This window comes from Calonectris borealis, chromosome 1 (genome assembly GCF_964195595.1).
Source record: "Calonectris borealis chromosome 1, bCalBor7.hap1.2, whole genome shotgun sequence".
Taxonomy (NCBI): Eukaryota; Metazoa; Chordata; class Aves; order Procellariiformes; family Procellariidae; genus Calonectris; species Calonectris borealis.
In genome coordinates, this window is record NC_134312.1 from 34909839 (window position 1) to 34929123 (window position 19285).

Below are 19285 nucleotides of genomic sequence, written 5' to 3' on the forward strand. Positions count from 1 at the left end.
GAAGAAGCAGCAGGCACCCAGTTTCTTGCAGATTGGTTAAGGCCGTCACAAGAATTGTGAGCGGGGCTGCTAAATGACACACGCACACTAATGTTGTGGTATGACTGTTTCTTTTCGGATGTCGAAGCAAAACACGAGGTATCTGTCTTATTCCAGACCTAACCCTATGAAAAATGCTGTGAGTACCAGTGAGGCTTGTGGTTGCCTCTCATTTCCTTGCCAGATGAGGTGGATTTGTTCCACAGGTCATTGGGAGCTTGTACACTGGAGTAACACCTCAGTTCCTGTGTGTTCAGATATAAAACAACAGTGCAGGAGGAAATACTTTTGGTGACCCAGTTTCACAAGAGTTGAGAGCAGATGTGTTTTCTATAGCATGCAGTACTGCTGCAAATCCTATTGGTTTAGTGCTAAACTGCTGGTGTCCGTGCTGATTTACCTCTTGATCTTGGATACGAATGATAAATTTGTGTCAGGGGTTAGTCTGCATGTGTAGCCCACAAGGAGAAAATCATATAGCTAATGGTATTTTTGCTCAACTGTCTGTGGAGATGAGGAAAAACAGCAGCAACAGCTAAAGACACACTTAGAAATATGAATGCATATGTAAAGTAACATCTTGTTGCCTCAAGAACAGAGAAAACTCAAGTGCCCAGTTGTGCAATTTTCAATAGCCATCACCAGCCATATTGGCTACCTCATCACAGCCTGGGCCTCACGCGTTAGATGGGGTTTCACTGAGCAAGCTGCACTTGCCTTTAATTTTTTTTTTTTTTGCTTAGCTGAGATTTGCAATAATGTTGCCCTAGAAGACCTGGAGCTCCTACAACTCCATTGTGGTAGTTTTCATTCCTTAAAATGGTTTCCTCAGCAATGCAATGCTGGCATCCTTTGCTATTTATTTTCCTGGATTTTTGTTGATTCTCCACATCTTTTACAGAGTTGGTTTAGATAATTTTTCATGCTACCTAGCATTTCCTTTGTCCCCTCCACCCCCCTCAAAGCAATTCACGTATAACTTAGTATCTTAGTAGAGACCCATTAAGGCAGTTCTTCAGATTATGAAAGTCTAAGACATTTTATCAGATTATATAAATCTAAGGCTAATGCCATTGACCAAAGTGAACTCAATCATTTCACAACAGGCTGTGAACCTTGGAAAGTCTGTGGAAGAGATGCCTGGGAATAGCTCTATGTTTCTAATAGTAAATTAGTCTGGTCCTTTTCAGTAGTGTTCCTGCCACTTAGTGGTGGCTGCTAGTGACCTTTGAGAAATAAGCTCTGTACCAACCCAAGATCTTTGTGGCTAAATTTCTTTGCTCATAAAACTCAGCACTCTAAATGGCATCCTTGTTAGCAGTTAATTAGCTCTTAATTCTTCAAAAATGTACAGCATTTGTAGATGGGTGCTATATAGCTAATCTGGTCTATTATAACTAGGCTGTGGGTTTTCTGCCTTTGGCTCATCCAGATCTTCCTGGACGATCCCTGGGACCAAAAATTTGCTGGGCAGACCTGTGGCAAGGACATGTGAAATCTCTTTTGCAGCTTTGAGCCATAGGACATCCCAAAGTTAGTACTTCCCCAGCAAGGTAGCAGAGGTGTTACCAGCTGTCTGCTGGTACAATACTGCCATTGGTAGAGCACTTACAGAGGTCCACTGAGACAGCACCTATAAAATAGTGGGGTTGGAAACACTGCATGTTCTTCTTGTGGGTAAAAGCCCTCGTCACGTCTGTCCCCTTGTGAAAAGTACACCTCTCGGAGCTGGCTTGGATGTATCCTGCTCTTTATGGGTGTTGTTTTCATTGCCTGGCTGTGCTAACCACTGTGTTTTCTCAGAGGTAGGTGGGTAGGTAAAGAGCGTGTTGCAAGACGTGTTTTCTAGCAATTAGTTTTGACCTATTTTGTTTACTGGCATCTGGACTGTTTGTAAATACCAAAATAAAAAAAATCTTTCCAATTTTAGACAACTGTCCTGAGCCCTCAGAGTGGCGTTCAGATGCCCTCAGAGGAAGTATGGGTTATTTCTGCAGTAAACAGGACTAATGATCTCTTGTGCTTGATAGAGGGTTGTAATGTAAATATAGACATGTTCTTACTTGAATGAACTGATTTATAATCATCCTCACTTTTAGGATAGTGAGATTGTCCCCTGAGAAGCCAGGGTGTTGGTGATGTGTTTGCCTGGCGTGTTGTAGTGCCGCCCCACTTGCTCAGTGCTTAGTTGCCTACCTGGGGTTTGCAAACTGCATGGGGTGCATCTTCTGCTTGGTCGGCTCATGCTCTGGTCAGCCATGAGGAAGAACTTTCTTCTCACGGCTGACCAGAGCATGAGTCCCACCAAGAGCTGAGTTTGCCCCAGTGTAACCGGGGGCAGGCAGGAACATGCCAGAGCACTGGATGAAGGAAGATAATTAGGTGGCACGTGTGTGTCTGAGCACACTTCCTGCTCCCTAGAGAGTACTCTGCATCCTACTGGCAGCCCCGTATGAAAGATTTCAGGCCATTCTTTATTCCTCGGCCCAGAGCAGAGGTGAGAATATCATCCCCTCTCTGGATTGGATTGGTCCTAAACAGTACAGTCTGTGATCACATCTTGCACTAGGAAATCAGCATCCCGTGTGAAGATGACACGTCTGCTTTTGTAGTGATACTGAGCGTGAGTTGAAGCCATCAGCACAGCTAGGACTCAGTTATTGAAGCCTTTTTGTCAACTGAGTTTTATTCTTTTTACTACCAGAACTCTTTAAGAAAACAAACAATTTCTGCATCTCTTAGTACCTGCATTCCTGGGTTCATTCCATTAACTGCGAGGACTGTGGGTTCTGGTTAAAATAATCTGCCTCTGGAAAGCGGAGAAGTTGACCCTGTTTGTTCTGCCCAGAAAGATGCCAATTAGTGCTCCACTCAAGTCAAAATTTAACAAAGGCTTGAATGTTCCTGTGCCTGTTGCTCAACAAGATTGTTTATCAATTTACAGGGAGGCCACGCTGCCTTTTCAAAGTGCTGCTGGAGGCCTGCCAGCAGTAGTAACAGAGACTGCGCTCATTGTTTAAATGCCGCTGGATGCGAGAACGGCAGACTGATGCCTGTTTTCCTTTCATTTTATGATGATCTAATTGCAAGAGATATATAATTCCTCGTTATGTCAGGGAAGTTGTTTCTCCAGCATCTGGTACTTCTCTGATTATCTACAAATGGTATCTGAAAATTAATAGGAGATCCAGCTCTCATGTAAGAAGTACTAGTGGGAACCGTTGCCTGCACAAAGCCCGAGGAGACTTCAGAGTCTGCAAGAACTGGCTTTGTCAGTGAACGTATAATTTTCTTTTTTTTTCTTTTTTTTTTAACATCCTAGTAAATTACAGGCTTTGGTTATGGTTTGAAGAAATGTGTTCTACAAATGTTGTAGCATCTGTATGCTGCTGTTTTTACTGCAGCCGTAGTACAGGTCATTAATCTGATCTCACGTCGTAAAAATTTCTCCACCCTCTTCATGAGTTTCTTTGTTATCATAACACTTTCCAATACCTTGGCGCCTAACTCTGCTATGCTCCCTTATAATTACCCGGGATAGAACAACTGCTTTTTTATCCTCGACGTGCTTGGCTCCTGCGGCAGTGTTGCCGAGCCCCGTGCTCACCGCATCTCTGCGGCAGACTGCACATCCAGGAACACGCAGGGAGCTCCGGAGGGCTGGTCCTGGCAGCTGGGGAGACGTTTGGCCAACAGACCCTCTCCCCTCATCCTCATCGGCCGCTCACCAGCATGAGCTCGTGGCACGAGCCCGGAGAGGGGAATTGGCAGCCGCAGATACTCCTGCATCTGATACTTCATTTTCACCTCTCTAATCACTGTCAAACACCTCTAGAGGCACAAGGGTTGTTGCCGTCCGGTGCTGTGGAAGGGGAGTGGTTCAGCAAACCCCTCCTAAGCGAGGTGAGGGGAGCCAGCAGCTCTGCCTGGGCTGCGGGGCAGGTCTGTACAGGCAGTAACGGGGATGATCCAGCTGCTGCAAAGCTGATGTGAAGTGAGCACTGCTGGGAAAACAACGTTTTTTGGAGAGAATCACTTTTGAGAACTTACCTAAGCATGGGTCCCCAGAGGTGTTCAGGAAAGAAGAGCTCATGGGAGCATGTCATGGGCATGATCAGCACTTGGTACATTCAAAGGGTGTAGTCTGAAGTAATGATCTCCACCAAAAACTAGGCAAATTTCACCAGCTTTTCATAACTGGCAAGAGGACAGTGCTTAAGGTTTGCTGGGCAAACACTCTCCCAAGGGGACGCAGCGGGCAGGGGGAGGGGGATCTGGTTACCTCGGGGGAAAGGAGCTGAGGCTTTAAGCTGGGTGGCATTTTCCAAGGAGGGGATGTGGTTCTTGGCTCCGGGGTACATACACGGCTCCTGTTGATAATACGCTTCCCTCCGTTTTTTCAGGGCAGCAGCCTCCATGGGCCCATAGCACAGGGATCTCAAAGAGAGCAGCGGTTCGCCAGGCACCACCATCAGCCTCACAAGGTGGCTTTACTCTGCAGATTGGCTCTCAGACAAGGCTGGCCTATGCCACCCCAGCCTGTCACGGTTTACTTTCCTACCCCTATTGTCTAAGCCTCGGCCAAACTACACCTTTTTCCTAGAATCCCAATAACCTCATGTTTTTCAAGCAGTGAGCCATGGCAAGGCTGAGGCACATTAAGTCAGCAGCACCGTCCCTTGCCAGCGCCATGGCATTTAGCAGTGTAACACCAACAGCTTTAAAAGACTCCATTTTCCATAACTGTAAATTGAGAGAGAAATGCATGGCACTTAATATTGCATGGCACTTAGTATCCGCAAAATACAGATGCCAGACTGCCTGAAAACTTCTGTCTAACCGCACTGGGTTCTGTGTTAAGAAGTCGGTATTTTAGCTGGAGATCGCTAACACAACTGACTGCAAAGCAAATGGTGCTGCTGTCCTGTGTGGGTCTGAGGAGAACAGGGTGCAAGAAGTGAAGCCCATGTTCAGTTTATCAGGGGTCTGTGATTAGAAAGGCTTAGAAATGGACTTACCACTCATCCCTGCTCCTACCATCTCCCCTTTCTCCACACTTGGAGTTGCCGTGCGTGCTTACTACCAGCTCTTGGTACAGCAGGGAATGAGACATCTTAACAGTGGCCTGAATTTGGGCTTCAGCCTGAAGACTAACTGCAATTTCACACAAACTTAAGTCTAACTGAGACCCCACTTGAACCAAACGGGGGGTCTCTTCCCTCAGGCAGAGCTTGCCCTAGGTAATTTTCCTTTCCTGCTCCCCCCAAGTAGGGACCGGTCAGGTGAACTCAGAGATCTGGCTAACCTTGGGGATACCTGAAGACCAAGCCAAACCAAAGGTAGAAGTTTGTGGCTGGAAAGGACGTTGGTGTTTTTTTCTCTGGCTGTGTGGCTTAAGGTGAGCTTCAGGTGAAGCTGTCAGACTGCACTGCAGAAGGCAACAGATGTTTGTTGTTATCTCTGCAAGCAAGGAAGAAAAGAAATATAGCTTCTCCTCTTTTTCCTCTGCTCCGTAACCCATGTTCCTATGTTTTAAGGTATGGCTCTGAGATGATTATTCTTGGCTGGGTAGAGAAGTGGGTATGCCCCCACAGGAGAGGCTATTAGACCATGTCAGTGCAGAAGCTTGTACCTCTGTGCTTCCAGGATTATGGCTTCAAGACATTTCCCTGGGCTTGGGGACGGGGCAAAGGCTTGCCAAAGATCCTCTGATACATAAATCCTCCCATCGCTTCTCTGGCAGAGGGGCCCGAGTCACTGTGCCGGAGATTTTGGCTGTACTCATTCTGTTCAGTCAAGTAAACTATTCAGTTATATGGCTAGGACTCTAGCCAAGAGGTCTTTTAGTAAGTGGACACTACAACCTGAGCAAATTAGTGGTCAAAAGCAAAAAGTTAGCATTTTCCAGACCCTCTAAGGCTTTGACAGAGGCACTTTGGCAGATCTAGCTGGGAATGCTTAAGACATTACTGTCCTCGGGTATCCTCCTCATCCATCTGCTAACGGCTTCTGCTTCCACCACAGAGAAGGTCTGGCAGGGGTTTAGCCACTCCAGGCATCAGTTTGGCATTTGAACTCAAACCCAACTCTAACAGCAGCCCTTAAAGCTAAACTGCCCGACTTGACTAAAAGTCAGGGGATAAAGCCAGGCTCACTAGAGAAGAGCCTAGGGGCGGCACGCCAATGTCGGGGGCGAAATCGGTAGCCCAGCTCAAGTGCATCTACACCAATGCACACAGCATGGGCGGCAAACAGCAGTGGGCTTGAGAAATGCTGTCATCTTCAGCAACGCCAATCTGTGGTGACCATACGCCCCAGCTTCAGGTCTCCCTAAAACTGTATCAGAAACTTCATGTTAATGCTCCATAGCCATGTATTGATGTTTTATCCTGTATACTCCACCGAGTCTAATATAGTTGGCTTTGCAAGAGCTGCACGCCCTAGTTCAGTGAAAATACTTGCATAAGAGCGGGGAGCACATGCTGTTTAAGGCATTACAATGATATATAGTCATCCCTTTGAAAGAAAGAGTATGGCCCAGACATTAGTTTAGATCACAATTTTAATGTTTAAAAACTATAGAGGTAACAGAGAGATTATAGAACTTAATACATTTTTTTTATTTACACACAGAAACTGAAAAACTGCATCGTTTATTTGGATATGAGCAGCACAAAGTATGGTGATGTTAGCAGGAGCAAAATATTATCAATGACTCACTTCAACAATCTATTAGAGATGAGCTCATATCAAGCGTACATCATTCAAACAGTATTGTTTATACTGGATCTGGGTGAGCCTTAACATACCTTGGGACACTAAAAACAGGTTTCTATAAACAAGTTAAAGTTCAAGTCTTGTGGAAAAATACCTTTACAGTTTATATTTTGTTGGCTTATAACACTGAAAACAAAACATACACTTGTATTAATTTGAAAAGCTCTGTAGAAGTGACTGCATATAGGTTTTTTCCTCAAATTTGTGCTCACGGTGAAAGCAAACATTATTTCAAGTTTCATTTTCATCCAAGACCATAAAGTAAACATGGAAAAAAAATACAATTATTTTTAGATGCATTTTTCAACCTCCGTTTTTCAGCAATCCTGAAAAAACATGTTTCCATGCTTTACCAGCGAGAAAGCCTATGCAAGGCTCTTGACAGAGGCACTCTCAGGACATACACAACTCTCCCCTCCCATCATCCTCACTCCTGGACACGCAGCTATCCCACGACCAAAATACTGGCCTCCGCCAGCCCGTGGGGTGGGATGTGCGGTCCCTGGCTGGAGATGCTCTCGTCAGCCTCAGGTGCTAGTGTTTTGGTCGCATGATAGCAGCGTGCCTGGGTCTGCGGTGGAAGAGCAGCCGCAGGACTCTGCAGGAAGGGAGCGGGCTAGAAGTGGCATGAATTGCTGTGGTTGCTGCCCGCCTCTGGCTTGCAGTACTTTTTTTCTGAACTACAGGCATTTCTGGTGGCTGAAAATGGAAATGCAGAAGTCCTGCCCTGACTTCTGTTTGTACTGGTTGGGTAAATACATTCCGGGATACAACATGGCATAATGCTGGGTCAAGTTGCTGGCTGCAGTTTGCTCTGGTTTCTGCATAAAGCCTTTTCAGCACTTTACTACCACCTGACCTCAGCTGAGGAGGTAAGAGGTACCTGGGTGCCAAAGGGGCCCTTTACAAGGGAGATACTTTACCCAGCAGGAAGACTGGCTAACTTGCTGTTGAGAAAACAGGGAGTCATGTGCTGGAATTAATCCTAGCAATTTCATTGGACCTTTTATTTCTTCTTGTTACATTAGTGATGTAATGATAATTTCAAGTTTAGGATTTAACTTGTGAACTCTTGGGAGAAAGGAAAGGATATACATTTTGCTAAGTCAGAAGCTAAAGTATTTGTATTTCTATTAAAATTATTCTTAATATGCAGAACCTATCTCAACACTTCTATATTATAGGGGATAAACAACTGCAAAAATATACAGCATCCTATTTATTTACAATATATATGTACATAAAAATGAAATTTCCTACAATACAACACAACTGCATAGATTTGTCTTCAGAAACATAGGCATGTGTACAATTTGTGAATTCTAGACCTTTCCAGCCCTGTACTTTTTATTAATTCATTATCTTTTTTTTTCACAGTTTGTAACAGAAATCCTTACATTAGATACAAATAAAACATTCTTTGTGTAAGTTATAGGAAATAAGAATTTTCCTGACGCCAAGGGCCCTGGGGAATTGTTTAAGAAAGCACCTTGGTGCCAGGCGATAAAGCCATCTCGTGGAGCTGCTGATGGAGCTGAGTACATTCTGCTGTGCCTTTCTCTTACAGGCACTGGGGTGGGATGGTAGGACTGGAGGTGGGACACCACCACGTGGAAATAATTTTGTTTTGACCAAGATGCTTTTTAGCCTTAATGTAAGGTTCAAGCAAAGAAACATATTCATTTAAAGATAAGCTAGAGATACCATTGATTGTTACTGTTAATACTTAATATCAGAGAGAGCTGTGGTGCTTACGCATGGTAAGGCAGATGTACAGACACAACCCATACATCATCCAACCTGCATTTGCATGTGCGACCTATTGCAAGTGGAGCACAAGCTATGGGTCAGTGTGTGGCTCAGGAAAGCAGCCCTCGGGAGCGGATGGGCACCCCCATCCCTGACCTCGCAGGGTGAGACCGGCCGTTCTGCCCTGGGCCTGCACACGGGCTGGGCACCACTCACTCACCCCGAGAGGTCACTGCTCCCGAGATACTGTTCCCAAATAACAATTTACTGTGTTTTACTTACTAGGCATGTTTGCCATCGGACAGAGAAGGGCAGCTGTATTCTGCAACCGTAAGGGTGCTTTAAGCTCATGACTATTTTCCTTGCAATGTGCTGTGGACTAGGAGAGGCAGCAAGGCCATCTTTTAAGTATAGGATTAACTCCTACAATCTTATTAGGAATCCCTGCTTCTAATTAGTCCTTCCTTGTCCCTCACCACTCAATTGTTGCTATTATGCAAATGAGAATTTTAAAGTAGTTATTAGGAGCAATTTTGCATCCAGTCTATGACATTTGCAGTGCTCACAATAGTGATAAATTTTCTATGAAAAGAAAGCATGCTACCACCTACTAAGTAGATACGGTACTCTGGATCCTATTAATTTAACAGAGAAACTCCTACAGCATTTCACTGTGCTCTTAAAATCCTAGCTAAAATGTGGGACTCGTACATCGTTGGCTACAAGTTCACTATTTCAAATGAACTGAATAACAGCAGTACATTTTACAGATAACCTCATACAAATATTGTCATCCATCACTGATGTTGACAGTTACAGCAGGGTCTATTGCATTCTGTTAAGAATGTATAAACCTGATGAGAAAACAAAAAGCACGTTATTTCACGTTCATTACCACAGACATCAATAAACACATGATTCCTTTCCATAAATATCTATAAATATGATGCCAGTAAATCAGTCTAAGCAAAATTCCCTCTTTTTTTTTTCAGAGACCCAGAAACAAAGTCTGTTTAAAGACTCAATATTTTAGGTCTCTATTTTTCAGTATCTAAGATATGCTTTGATGGTCCAGTACCTTGGGTAATTTCACTATGCACACACCCACCTCATTCTTCTCCCTATTTATCTAGTAAAACTCCAGTATACAATAAACTGGGAAAAAGAAGGTGGCAGAATAGCAAAGAGGAGAGAGAGGGATAGTGATGGAAGAGATTTAGGAAGATGCAAGGAGCAATCAGTCACCCAACAGTCCTTCAAGTCGGAGGAAGCTGGGTGCCAAAACTCAATGGTTGGTATTTTAAACACGAGACTACGGACTATTTGGGGGGGCTGGAAGAGAGATGTCGCAGTTGTGACCTTGCTGGGACCCGGTGCAGCACATCAGACCTCTAGTTCCTACCTGGGTATTTGAAAGTCACTCCCAGGATCTCCTCTCACAACCCCCCAATGCACAGAGCTGCACTGCTCATAAATCAGTAGTAGAAGGATAAAGGGAGGAGGAAAGCAGGAGAGCCCTGGAGCGCTTTGAAGATAACACTGTACAGCATTCTCAGGTCTGAGTTAAGTTTTTTTGGGATGAGATCCAGAGAGATTATAAGGCACCTCGAAACCTGAAACGCGACCCCAGCAAGCTGAGTCAGAAAACGGAGTGAGATGCTGGGCTGCTGCTGCAGTGACCAGGGAGAGCTGGGTGCCTGTGAAAGGGGAGCCACAAACTTACACCCCAAGCTGGGAAGATGCCTGGAACGAGCTGCGAGGAGATATGAACCAAGCATGGGTTCTTCTCTCCAGAGCTTGACTAACACACACCTGGGCTCGTAGACTATGGTACAGACTTCTTCTCTGTGAATTAGGGCAGGGATCAGTCCCATAAAGAGATGTCACAGAAAAAACTGGTGACCTGCACCATCACAGGCAAGGGTTTGAGACCAGCCGCTGGAAAGCATGAGCTGCCTCAGCCCAGGGGTCCCTCAGCTCAGCAGTTCATGTGTTAAATGCTGGGCTGGGGGGTGCTTGGGAGGAAGGATGTCGCGCTGGAGACCTTTCTGGGAGCCTGTGCCGCAATAAGGGAAAGTCTGAAGGGCCAGGGGAACGACAGACTAAGGGAACCCCGCTCTGCAGTCTAGCAGGTTACTTGTCTGGAGGGAGGAGGCTTCCAGTTTTGTTCTTGCTGCTGGGCTACTCCGAGGACTTGGGCAGCCTGCGGAGTCTACTCTGCCTTATTTCTGTATCACAGCGGAGTATCGGCAGAGCCAGGTACCTCACTGCCTAGGCTGAGGTACAGATCTAGAAGTCTGAGTTTAGTAGGTTTAGTTTCTGCAGTGTTTAGTTTCAACGCTCTGCATCTCGATGCCCAATTTCCAAGGAAGGCCCCAAACTAACCTCTTTGGATGTTACCCTCAGAAACCAGCTTTCAAGGTCCTGAGAAGTGCTCTGTGATCTCAACTTTTGCTGACTTCTAGCCTTGTAGGACAAGGCAATGGCAACTGAAGCAATTGAATAGCTTACAGAAATCCCAAGATCCCGAATTCTCCATCCCTAACCTTAAAAGGAGCAATCTGCAATGACAGGTTCCCCACAGCTGATGACAGTCTCCTTCCACAGTTACAACGGGAGTCAGTAACGAACCAGCTACTGGGAACAAGAGGGTCACCGCATACTGACAGGTACGGCTCGAGCACACCGAGGGCATCACTCAGCCCTTGGGGTGAAGCGGGGCTCCCTTTAGCCATCGGTTCTTTCATTGGGAGCCAGGTTCATATTTTGAGACACTTTTTAGCTCACACGGTGAATGACACAAAGTGAACACGTTTATGCTGCTGGCAGTGCACTAATAGAAGATGTCTGCTCAGGATGGTTAACGATCACCTGCTTAGCGTTTGAGTCTCTACAAGTAGTTCTCTACACCAGCTATAAGGCATTAGGCAAATGCTTATTTTGTGGACAACAGATGCAAGTTACAGTGTTTCTGCTAGTAGTAATTGAATGTCTTGTCTTTAATTGTTATGGAGAATCGATGAGAAATGTAAATGAAACATTTTAAGTATAAAAAGTGTTTCTGTTTGTTTAAAGAAATGTTACAGATTTCAATTTCCATTAGAAATCCAGTAGTTTGGTAGGGTGAGTCAAATCCTGCTCCCGCTGCTGTCAAAAACCCTGCTGACTTCAGTGGGAAGAGGGTAAGACACCAGAGAGGAGCCAGTCTCTACAAGGTATGTACAAATGAATCCCAGAATGGAAAAGGCATGAGGTATGATTAAATGCGTAGGTTTTGATAAAACTGGAGCTTGCCATTTTGCTTCTGAGAGAAGTGGGGCATTAGTAAACAGTTTAATGCTGAAGAAAACGCAGACTTCTTATGGAAATCTCGGAGCGTCTGCTTCTCTTCAGGCTCAAGTACTCATGGCTTGGGATCAAGTCTAGTTCTGGTCACGCTCCAGCTGAAGTGTGCCAGGGGAATGGTGGCTGGTGGGGGTGGCTGTCCTCCTCCTGCTCCCTGCACCCCATCACAAAGACGAGCAGGTCTGTTCCCCAAGGCCACAAAACGGCCAAGCCTGAGGGCTGGCTCCCCCACCAGAACATCAGAGAGAAGCAACAGAGTTAGGACCTACGCTTACACAACGCTCATTTACGCTGTCGTGGTGCCTTTCATGCCCATATCCAGAATGCTACACTGAACCCAGTGAGCCAAATGGTGCATGAAAACAGCAACAGAACAAACAAACAAACCAGCAAACGGGACGCGTACAATTGGAGAGCAGAATTTTGGCTAAAAGGCAGGGGGGAAGGGCGTGAACTGACATCACTCCAGTTGGGATTGATAACAAGTGGCACTGCTGCCCTAAAGGAACAGAGCTTATGGCTGAAGGGCTAAGGATAATAACGGAACAATGCAATTCATGGATGGAAGAGGGGAAACAAATTAATTGTGGTGAATTTCTATGAGCAACGCTCTGTACAGTCTCACAGACAATTAACACAGACTTTAGGCTGATCTGATAACTCAGTATTGGGGGACAGACAGATTGCCTGTTGGAAAAATGGGTCTGTTTTCTGCAAGAAAATACACCCATAACAGTATTTTCAGTACTGGATAATCATTATTTGGATTTGATTTGAGTAAACTCACAAAAGATGGAATAGATAACAGAACGGATGGTTGCGGTTTTGGTGTGTAGCAAACAGGGGTGTCTTCTTTTCAGAAGGAGGTGAACTTCAGTGGCCTTCAGCACTGCCTCCTGATTGTACCCAGTCATAGATGACCAAGGGAATGCTCACTAGGGAAAACATTATCCCCAGCGCCAAGAAAAGAGAAGCCTGGAACAAAAAGGAGAGAAAATTAATGAATAAAAAGAAAAGACAATTAATTCAAGTATGTTAACTTCTCCTCTTAAGAAGATTTACAAGGTGATGTATCAGAGTTATCAGCTAAAATGGGATAGCACTTTTGGTAAAGACAAGACCCATAGATAATTAAACAGATTAGTGTAATTAATAATGACTCGCTGAACACCAAAACCAATTTTTTTCTCCTTTCAATTCACTTCTTAAACACCGATCATCCCTAAAGAGGATTAAGCGAGTCTGTTTTTAGGACCGATTGGCTCCGCTCTTTTCAAAGCCTCACGGAAATAAGTATGCTCTTCCCATCAGACACGTGTCCATCGAAGTTCAGCCCTTTCGTCTCGGGGTCTGTGGATGGACCACAAGTGAAACATGGGTTTCCTGTCTGTCTGCTCAGAGCAGGAAGGTCTGACCTTGTGATGCTTCCAGTGCACGCCCCGTTAGACTGCGAATACACGGGAGTGTTGCATCTTTTCAGCTGCAGCTCTTTCTGGGGCTCACAGGAAATCTTTCCAAGGCCCATTTCCATCTGCTCACGCAAGCCAAAGGGCTAACATTTCAGCTGGCTGCTTCTGGTGGAAGCACCCTAAGTCTGAATCCGGCCCATTAAAACCACGAGGAATACCTCAAATGGAGCGCGTTGCACGCTTTCTGGATCAACACGCTGAAACGGCAAAAGCTTGCTGGGCTGAAAGGGCTGCCGAAGGGGGCTGGAGGGGTACCCGCACCTGCCGACAGCTACGGCTGCTGCAGAGCTGCTGCTCGCCAGCCAGGGGAAGAGCCCCTCGCCCCGCAGAGAAGGGCCCCCCAGAACACAAGGTGCCCTGCGTGGGACGGCCCCTCCACCGGGACAGCCCCAGAGTAAGCAAAGGAGAAAGGCAAGCACGGCTGCCAGCTGACTGAAGCGAGAATGGAAAGTAACATAAAGAAGCTCACACATGTGTTCAGATTAGGTACGCTCTGCATCTAGAACATTATAAGGAATGACAAGACGAAAGTGTTGCATTCACGAGAAAGGAATGCATACCCAAATCCTCTGAGTCAACTTTGATCCATCCTGCTGTGTAATTTTTAAATACAACGATGAAGGAAGAATGAAAATCAGCATATTGGCAGAAGTGACCCCTGCAAAATTCAAATAAATGAGTTTTGTTAGTTGTCAGCCACAGCTAATTATTGTGTTGCTGATTAGCAACAATCTTTTATTAATAGTAGTACAAAACCAGGATACTGTACCTACAACTCCAAAAATATCCTTCATGGTCGGGATAAAAATGACTAACAGGTTGATGATAACCAATAGAACAAAAGTAACCAAAACGTGACGGCATAAGTCAAATTTTGTTTTCCTAGCCAATTCAAATAATGATGAACGCACCTGTAGAAAGAGAGAGAGTTCTCTGTCAGGAACGGTCTATAAGCCAATTCAAAGCTTCCCATGTTTATTTTAACCAGTTCTTCATGCGACAACAAGCGCTGCATAGATCAGTCAGAAACTTTGGGGTCTCTGAGGTAATGCCCTTTGAAATAATCCTTAAAATTAATTTGATATTTCAAAACTGTAGGTATACATGCATCTGCAGTAGGATATTCCTCCCTTTCTGACATGCCTTTTGGGATCCTTCGGCACTTAAAAACGAACTTCACCCCTGAGCCTGCTCCAGCAAAGTCACGTGAAATAAGAGAGGGCCCTTGTGGATTCAATTTAAAACAGATTTAAGACCAAAAGCGATTTATTTCCTGCAGGGAGAACTTCTCTAGAATTTAGTGGGAATCTGGCGTGGGAAAAGACTGATCCAAGCTCAAGCTCTTTTTGTAGCTGCAACATCACTGCCACGGCAACTGCTGGACTGTGGTTTGAAGAAACATGCTGTGTACAGCCATCACCGACTTCCAAACTGTGTGGAGCTTTTTACTTACAGTGAAAAACAGAACTGGCACCGTGAGTATCACCGCAACGATCACAGCCAAGCGCACGGTCAGGATGAGGATGTCGTCTTTGCTCTGGTACTTGTGAAGCAGATCTGACTGCACATTGTCTATGGAAAAGACAATAAGATAAGTGTTCTGGCAAACAGGCAATCCGTTCACAAAAATCATTGCTTAACAACAGCCTTCTTGAACAACAAGTGATTTATCTGCAAACAAAAGAGTACGGAATGAAACATTCTTGAGTCAAAACAGCGCTTTGAACCAAATCCTAATGATCCCATTATTCCAGATTAATCCTTTGGAGGCCCGATTTAGGAATGCATCCTAATTCAAGACAGCACATGCCTAAGTCTAAGGTAATTTTCACTGTAGGAAAGACAACAGTGAGACATACACGAAAGCTTGCTTACACATATACATATATAAAAAAATAAGTAAAGTGAAATAAGCTATTTCTAATTGGTTCTGTGGGCTTTTTTTTTTAAAGTTTCAAATGATATAAAAATACCCACACGCACTGCTACGGCTGAACTTAATATAAACTACAAGGTTTTGAGCTAAACTAGTCTAAACAGGAAATAAACTTCCAGCGAAAAGCAGTGCCCCTGTTCTCAGCCAAGAACAAAGCCTGTCTTGGGTCAGCTCTCAATGGGACGCTCTGACATTTGCACTCAAATCCCTCGGCAGCTCCTCTGAGGACTGCCCTGATGGTTTTTCCTCTTGAACGTGTCCCCCCGCAGCAGTGCCTGCAGCTCGGCCCCGCGCCAGCCGGTGGCCCCAGCAGCCAAGACAAATCGCGGGGGGGTGTCTAATGGGGAGGCACTGGCGAGATTTTAATATGACTTCCTGCAAAAATGTTTCCTTGAAGCTGTGATAAATAGTGCAGAGTGGGTCTGCATGTGCTAACCAACAGGAAAACCAAGTTGCTGAGGGGCCTATGTGTTTTCTTTGTAACTTTTAAATATCTAGGAGCAATAACCTAAGGGGGTGGCTGTTAAGCGCACCACAAAAACATACTCGCTGCCCCCATTTAGGATTATGTTTTGTTTCTGCCTGCTAATCTTAGAAAGCTGGCGGTAAAATGTAACAGCTCTTAAACCGAAGTCCTTAAAGGGAACTCGGCAGCCTCGTCTAGTTTAAAATCTTTGGCACTTGGTAAAACCTCATGTATTCCTGGAGGCAGAGGGGTCTATCCCATGGCGAACTGCCTGTGCTCCCCCCAGGACGCCCTTCTGGGGAGAGACCACGGGTCAACACCACCTACGCAGTGCTTGAATCCCCACCAGGAGAAAGAAAACGCTCTCCCACCTCCCTGCAGATTAGGAGTGGGGTTTTCAAGCCGGGCACATGCACAGCTTCTGCGACACAGAGCTTACTCTGCTCCTGCAAGCACAGACTGCAACTTCTGTACCGCTCACGGACTGCAGCCAGGTAGGAAGTGAAGGGCAAGGCTTACAGTTGAAGGTCTGTTTTCCTTTCAGCTAGATACACCACAGAGCCCAACCACAGTGTGACCTTTTAGGGGAAGAAAAACACCTCTTTTCTGTAATTCTGCAATGTAAATATAGTCATCACTGCAACACTTTCGAGAATACAGCAAACAGACAAGTACTATTGGTGTAAAGAAGAAATGGCCACAATAAAAATGCTGTTCTTACCCAGGTAAGGGTAGAGAAGAGGGTTAGAAAACTGTGAGCGAACATATGAAAGGTAAGGTCTTGTCAGTCTCAAGGGGAAGAAGGATCAAAGTGGAGGAATTTTATATTCCCTCAGCGTCTTTTTTGCTGCCTGTCACGGCACTGACCCTTGCAGAAGCCCCAGCGGAGCCGCACAGCTTCCACCGCGGGCTCTCGGCGCTGGGGAGCGGGGACGCCTGACGTGGGGAGAGGCACACGAGACACCCCAGGGATTTCCTCCGCCGTTCCCCCTCGGGAGGGCCAGAAGGACGCAGCCCCTACCTCCTCCATGGACTCCAGACCCTCGTCCTTGAGGGGCGTGGGAGATTCCCAGAGAGGAGCGCCACGGATCTGCCTCCTCAGATCCCTGGGGCAATCACATCAGAATCTCCTCCCTGCCAAAGCGAAGGGGTCCGTGCTGATTTACACCCACTTGCTCCCTGGGGCTGCTAATTTGATGCATTTCTACGAAAATGTGTTAGACGGGAGCAGTTGGATGAGAACGGCTGTTGCTGTTGTCACTTGCAGCGTATTTGCAGTTTTATTGGGAAAATCAGAACAGATGACCTCAAGTTACTTCAACGCATGCAGACTCAAGGCCTCATAACCAGAATGAGAGCCTGAGAAAACAAATATGAGATAGGTACACCTTTGAAAAAAAAATGCCACATTTCATATTTACTTATTTTCTTTCTCTTGCAATAGGTGGCTCACAAGGAACGGTACTATGAATGAGGAGATTGTAACAAAAAGGTCACTTGGAATAGGGTGGAGAAGACTGATGACCTTTTGGTGACTCTGAGGTAAAAGGCAAACATCAGTTTTGTCATCTGCCTTGTAACCCCTTAAAGGTCCATAGAAAAAGACACTACTTGTCAACATTCCCATTATACTGGAACAGGGGAGTAGCTTCCTGGGCAACATTCATATTTTATGCTACTTTACTTAATAATTGTGCCTTTAGGGCATACACGTTGTATCCTTTAGCGATACAACATAATTTGTTTGTTTCTTTAAGTGAATTGATATGCGTGAAAAGAGACAGGGTGCAAGTCTCAACACTGAAATAACCATCCTTTGGTGGCTGAGCTGGGCCAACACTCGAAGCTTCCCCACCTTCACTGCCAATTTGTTTAACCAAGACCTGACGGGGGGACACAGGGAAAACATTTGGTCCTTCGCCTCTATGATGAAAGCGTCAATAAGAAAATGAAAAAGCTGTGATGGCTGATTTGATACCCATTTCCTAGGACCTGCTCTCAAATCTGTCTCATTTTATACAGATGTGCACGCTTCAGTCATTACCAATGTACACAGCACTCAGGTGAGGACCTTGGAACGAAAATCTTAGTGGGGCCCAGCTAATCCCCAATTCTGGTAAACAAATCTATCCCTCATATTTTACCTTTTGTAAATACTACTTTCACTTGTGCTTTTCATCCACGGGGGAAAGGAGGAAAGGATGTGTACCTTCAATATGAAAATGTTAAGGAAAATGATTTGGAAAAGTATTTTAATATAAGTGGATGGGACTTTCCTTTCCAGCTGGGATATGCTATTGATTTCACATGTATTCCCTTTCTACTTTGATCAGTAAAGAAAGAACTACATACTTACCATAGAAAGTCAAATAACCAAATATGGCAGTCATAAAGTACATCACAAACATGGCAAAAAATGAGATATTTGAAACCAACTGCATTTTTTTCTGTGAACGGCTGGAGAAAGAAGAAAAGAACACATAAAAATGGTTGGGCTGAATTTTTCAATAGCTGTTTAAAAATTTATTAAGTCTTTGTAATTAGTAATTCTGGGGAGACTCATGAATATATTTTCATTTAAAACAGGAATTCATTGACAGTTGCCCAAGGAAGAGAAGGACTGGGGAAACGGACCCTACTTGGGGCTTAAGTCAAAAAATGGTGGGACCGCCCCGTGGCTTTGCTCCCTGGCCATACCCACCTAAACAGAGTGAAGGGTGAAGCCAAATGGAGAGGGACAGCCCTTAAACACTTCAGTAATTAAATTAAAAGGCCAAAATAAAGGAAGAGTAAAATTATACGCAGGAAAAAAAACATTCTGAATGTTTGCAGAGAAACATTTGTGTCCCTGTGGGTAGAAAATAATGAATGTATGCAGACCACTGTAGACCTGTAAAATAGGTTAAGTGTAAACATTTCATTTTTAGATATTTGTTCTGAAATATTCACACTCTGGTACCTAAAGTTAGGCTTTTAAATCCACACAGGGATGCCCTATATAGGCACCTATATATGGGAACCTGCTGGAGTCCCTTGAAACTCAAAGCACCCAGCAAGTGTCCGGGAGCTGAGGGGACCCACGGGTCTGACTGACCCCAACCTCTCCCCTGGGGCTCCCCCCGTGGCCCAGGACCCCACTGCAGCCCCCCGGGGCCGCCAGCAGGGCCGGTCTCCAGCTCCCCACAGCCCTGCCCAGCCGGAGGTGTCAGGGAGACAGCCATACCGGCAAAGGTCTTTAGGTACAGGCGAGGCTGAAAGTACTTTTTTCCCTGGTACCAGAACTGATTTTTAGTTGCATTGGAACAAACAGCGGTAGCTGAACACATGCCTCTCTCCTATGCCAAATAACGACCGGCACAACTTGGCTGTCCCCAGGCTGCCGTGTACTTCCAGAGAAAACTCCCAAAGCACTGCATTATCCTCAGCCTCCCTCACCCCCGCCCCAGCGGCACGCCTGGGAGGCCAGATTTCCTAGCTGACAGCCACGCTGTTGGCTTGTTGGGC

General features: G+C 45.4%; 1 protein-coding gene across 4 annotated transcripts in view; it reads right to left on the bottom strand.

The window, feature by feature from the left end:
• Window positions 1-6591: 6591 nt before the first annotated feature.
• The window catches only part of SLC38A1 (solute carrier family 38 member 1), a 42432-nt gene continuing 29738 nt past the window's right edge, over window positions 6592-19285 (bottom strand). For 3 of the 4 annotated variants that reach the window (XM_075148366.1, XM_075148353.1, XM_075148374.1), the window contains 5 exons: window positions 18138-18238; window positions 14833-14951; window positions 14149-14290; window positions 13940-14037; window positions 6592-12885 (listed from right to left, as the gene is read on the bottom strand). In XM_075148366.1, the coding sequence (XP_075004467.1) occupies window positions 12784-12885; window positions 13940-14037; window positions 14149-14290; window positions 14833-14951; window positions 18138-18238 (562 nt within the window). In that variant the 3' untranslated portion in view covers window positions 6592-12783. The remainder of the gene's footprint in view (window positions 12886-13939; window positions 14038-14148; window positions 14291-14832; window positions 14952-18137; window positions 18239-19285) is intronic. The other variant, XR_012673399.1, reaches the window with a different exon arrangement.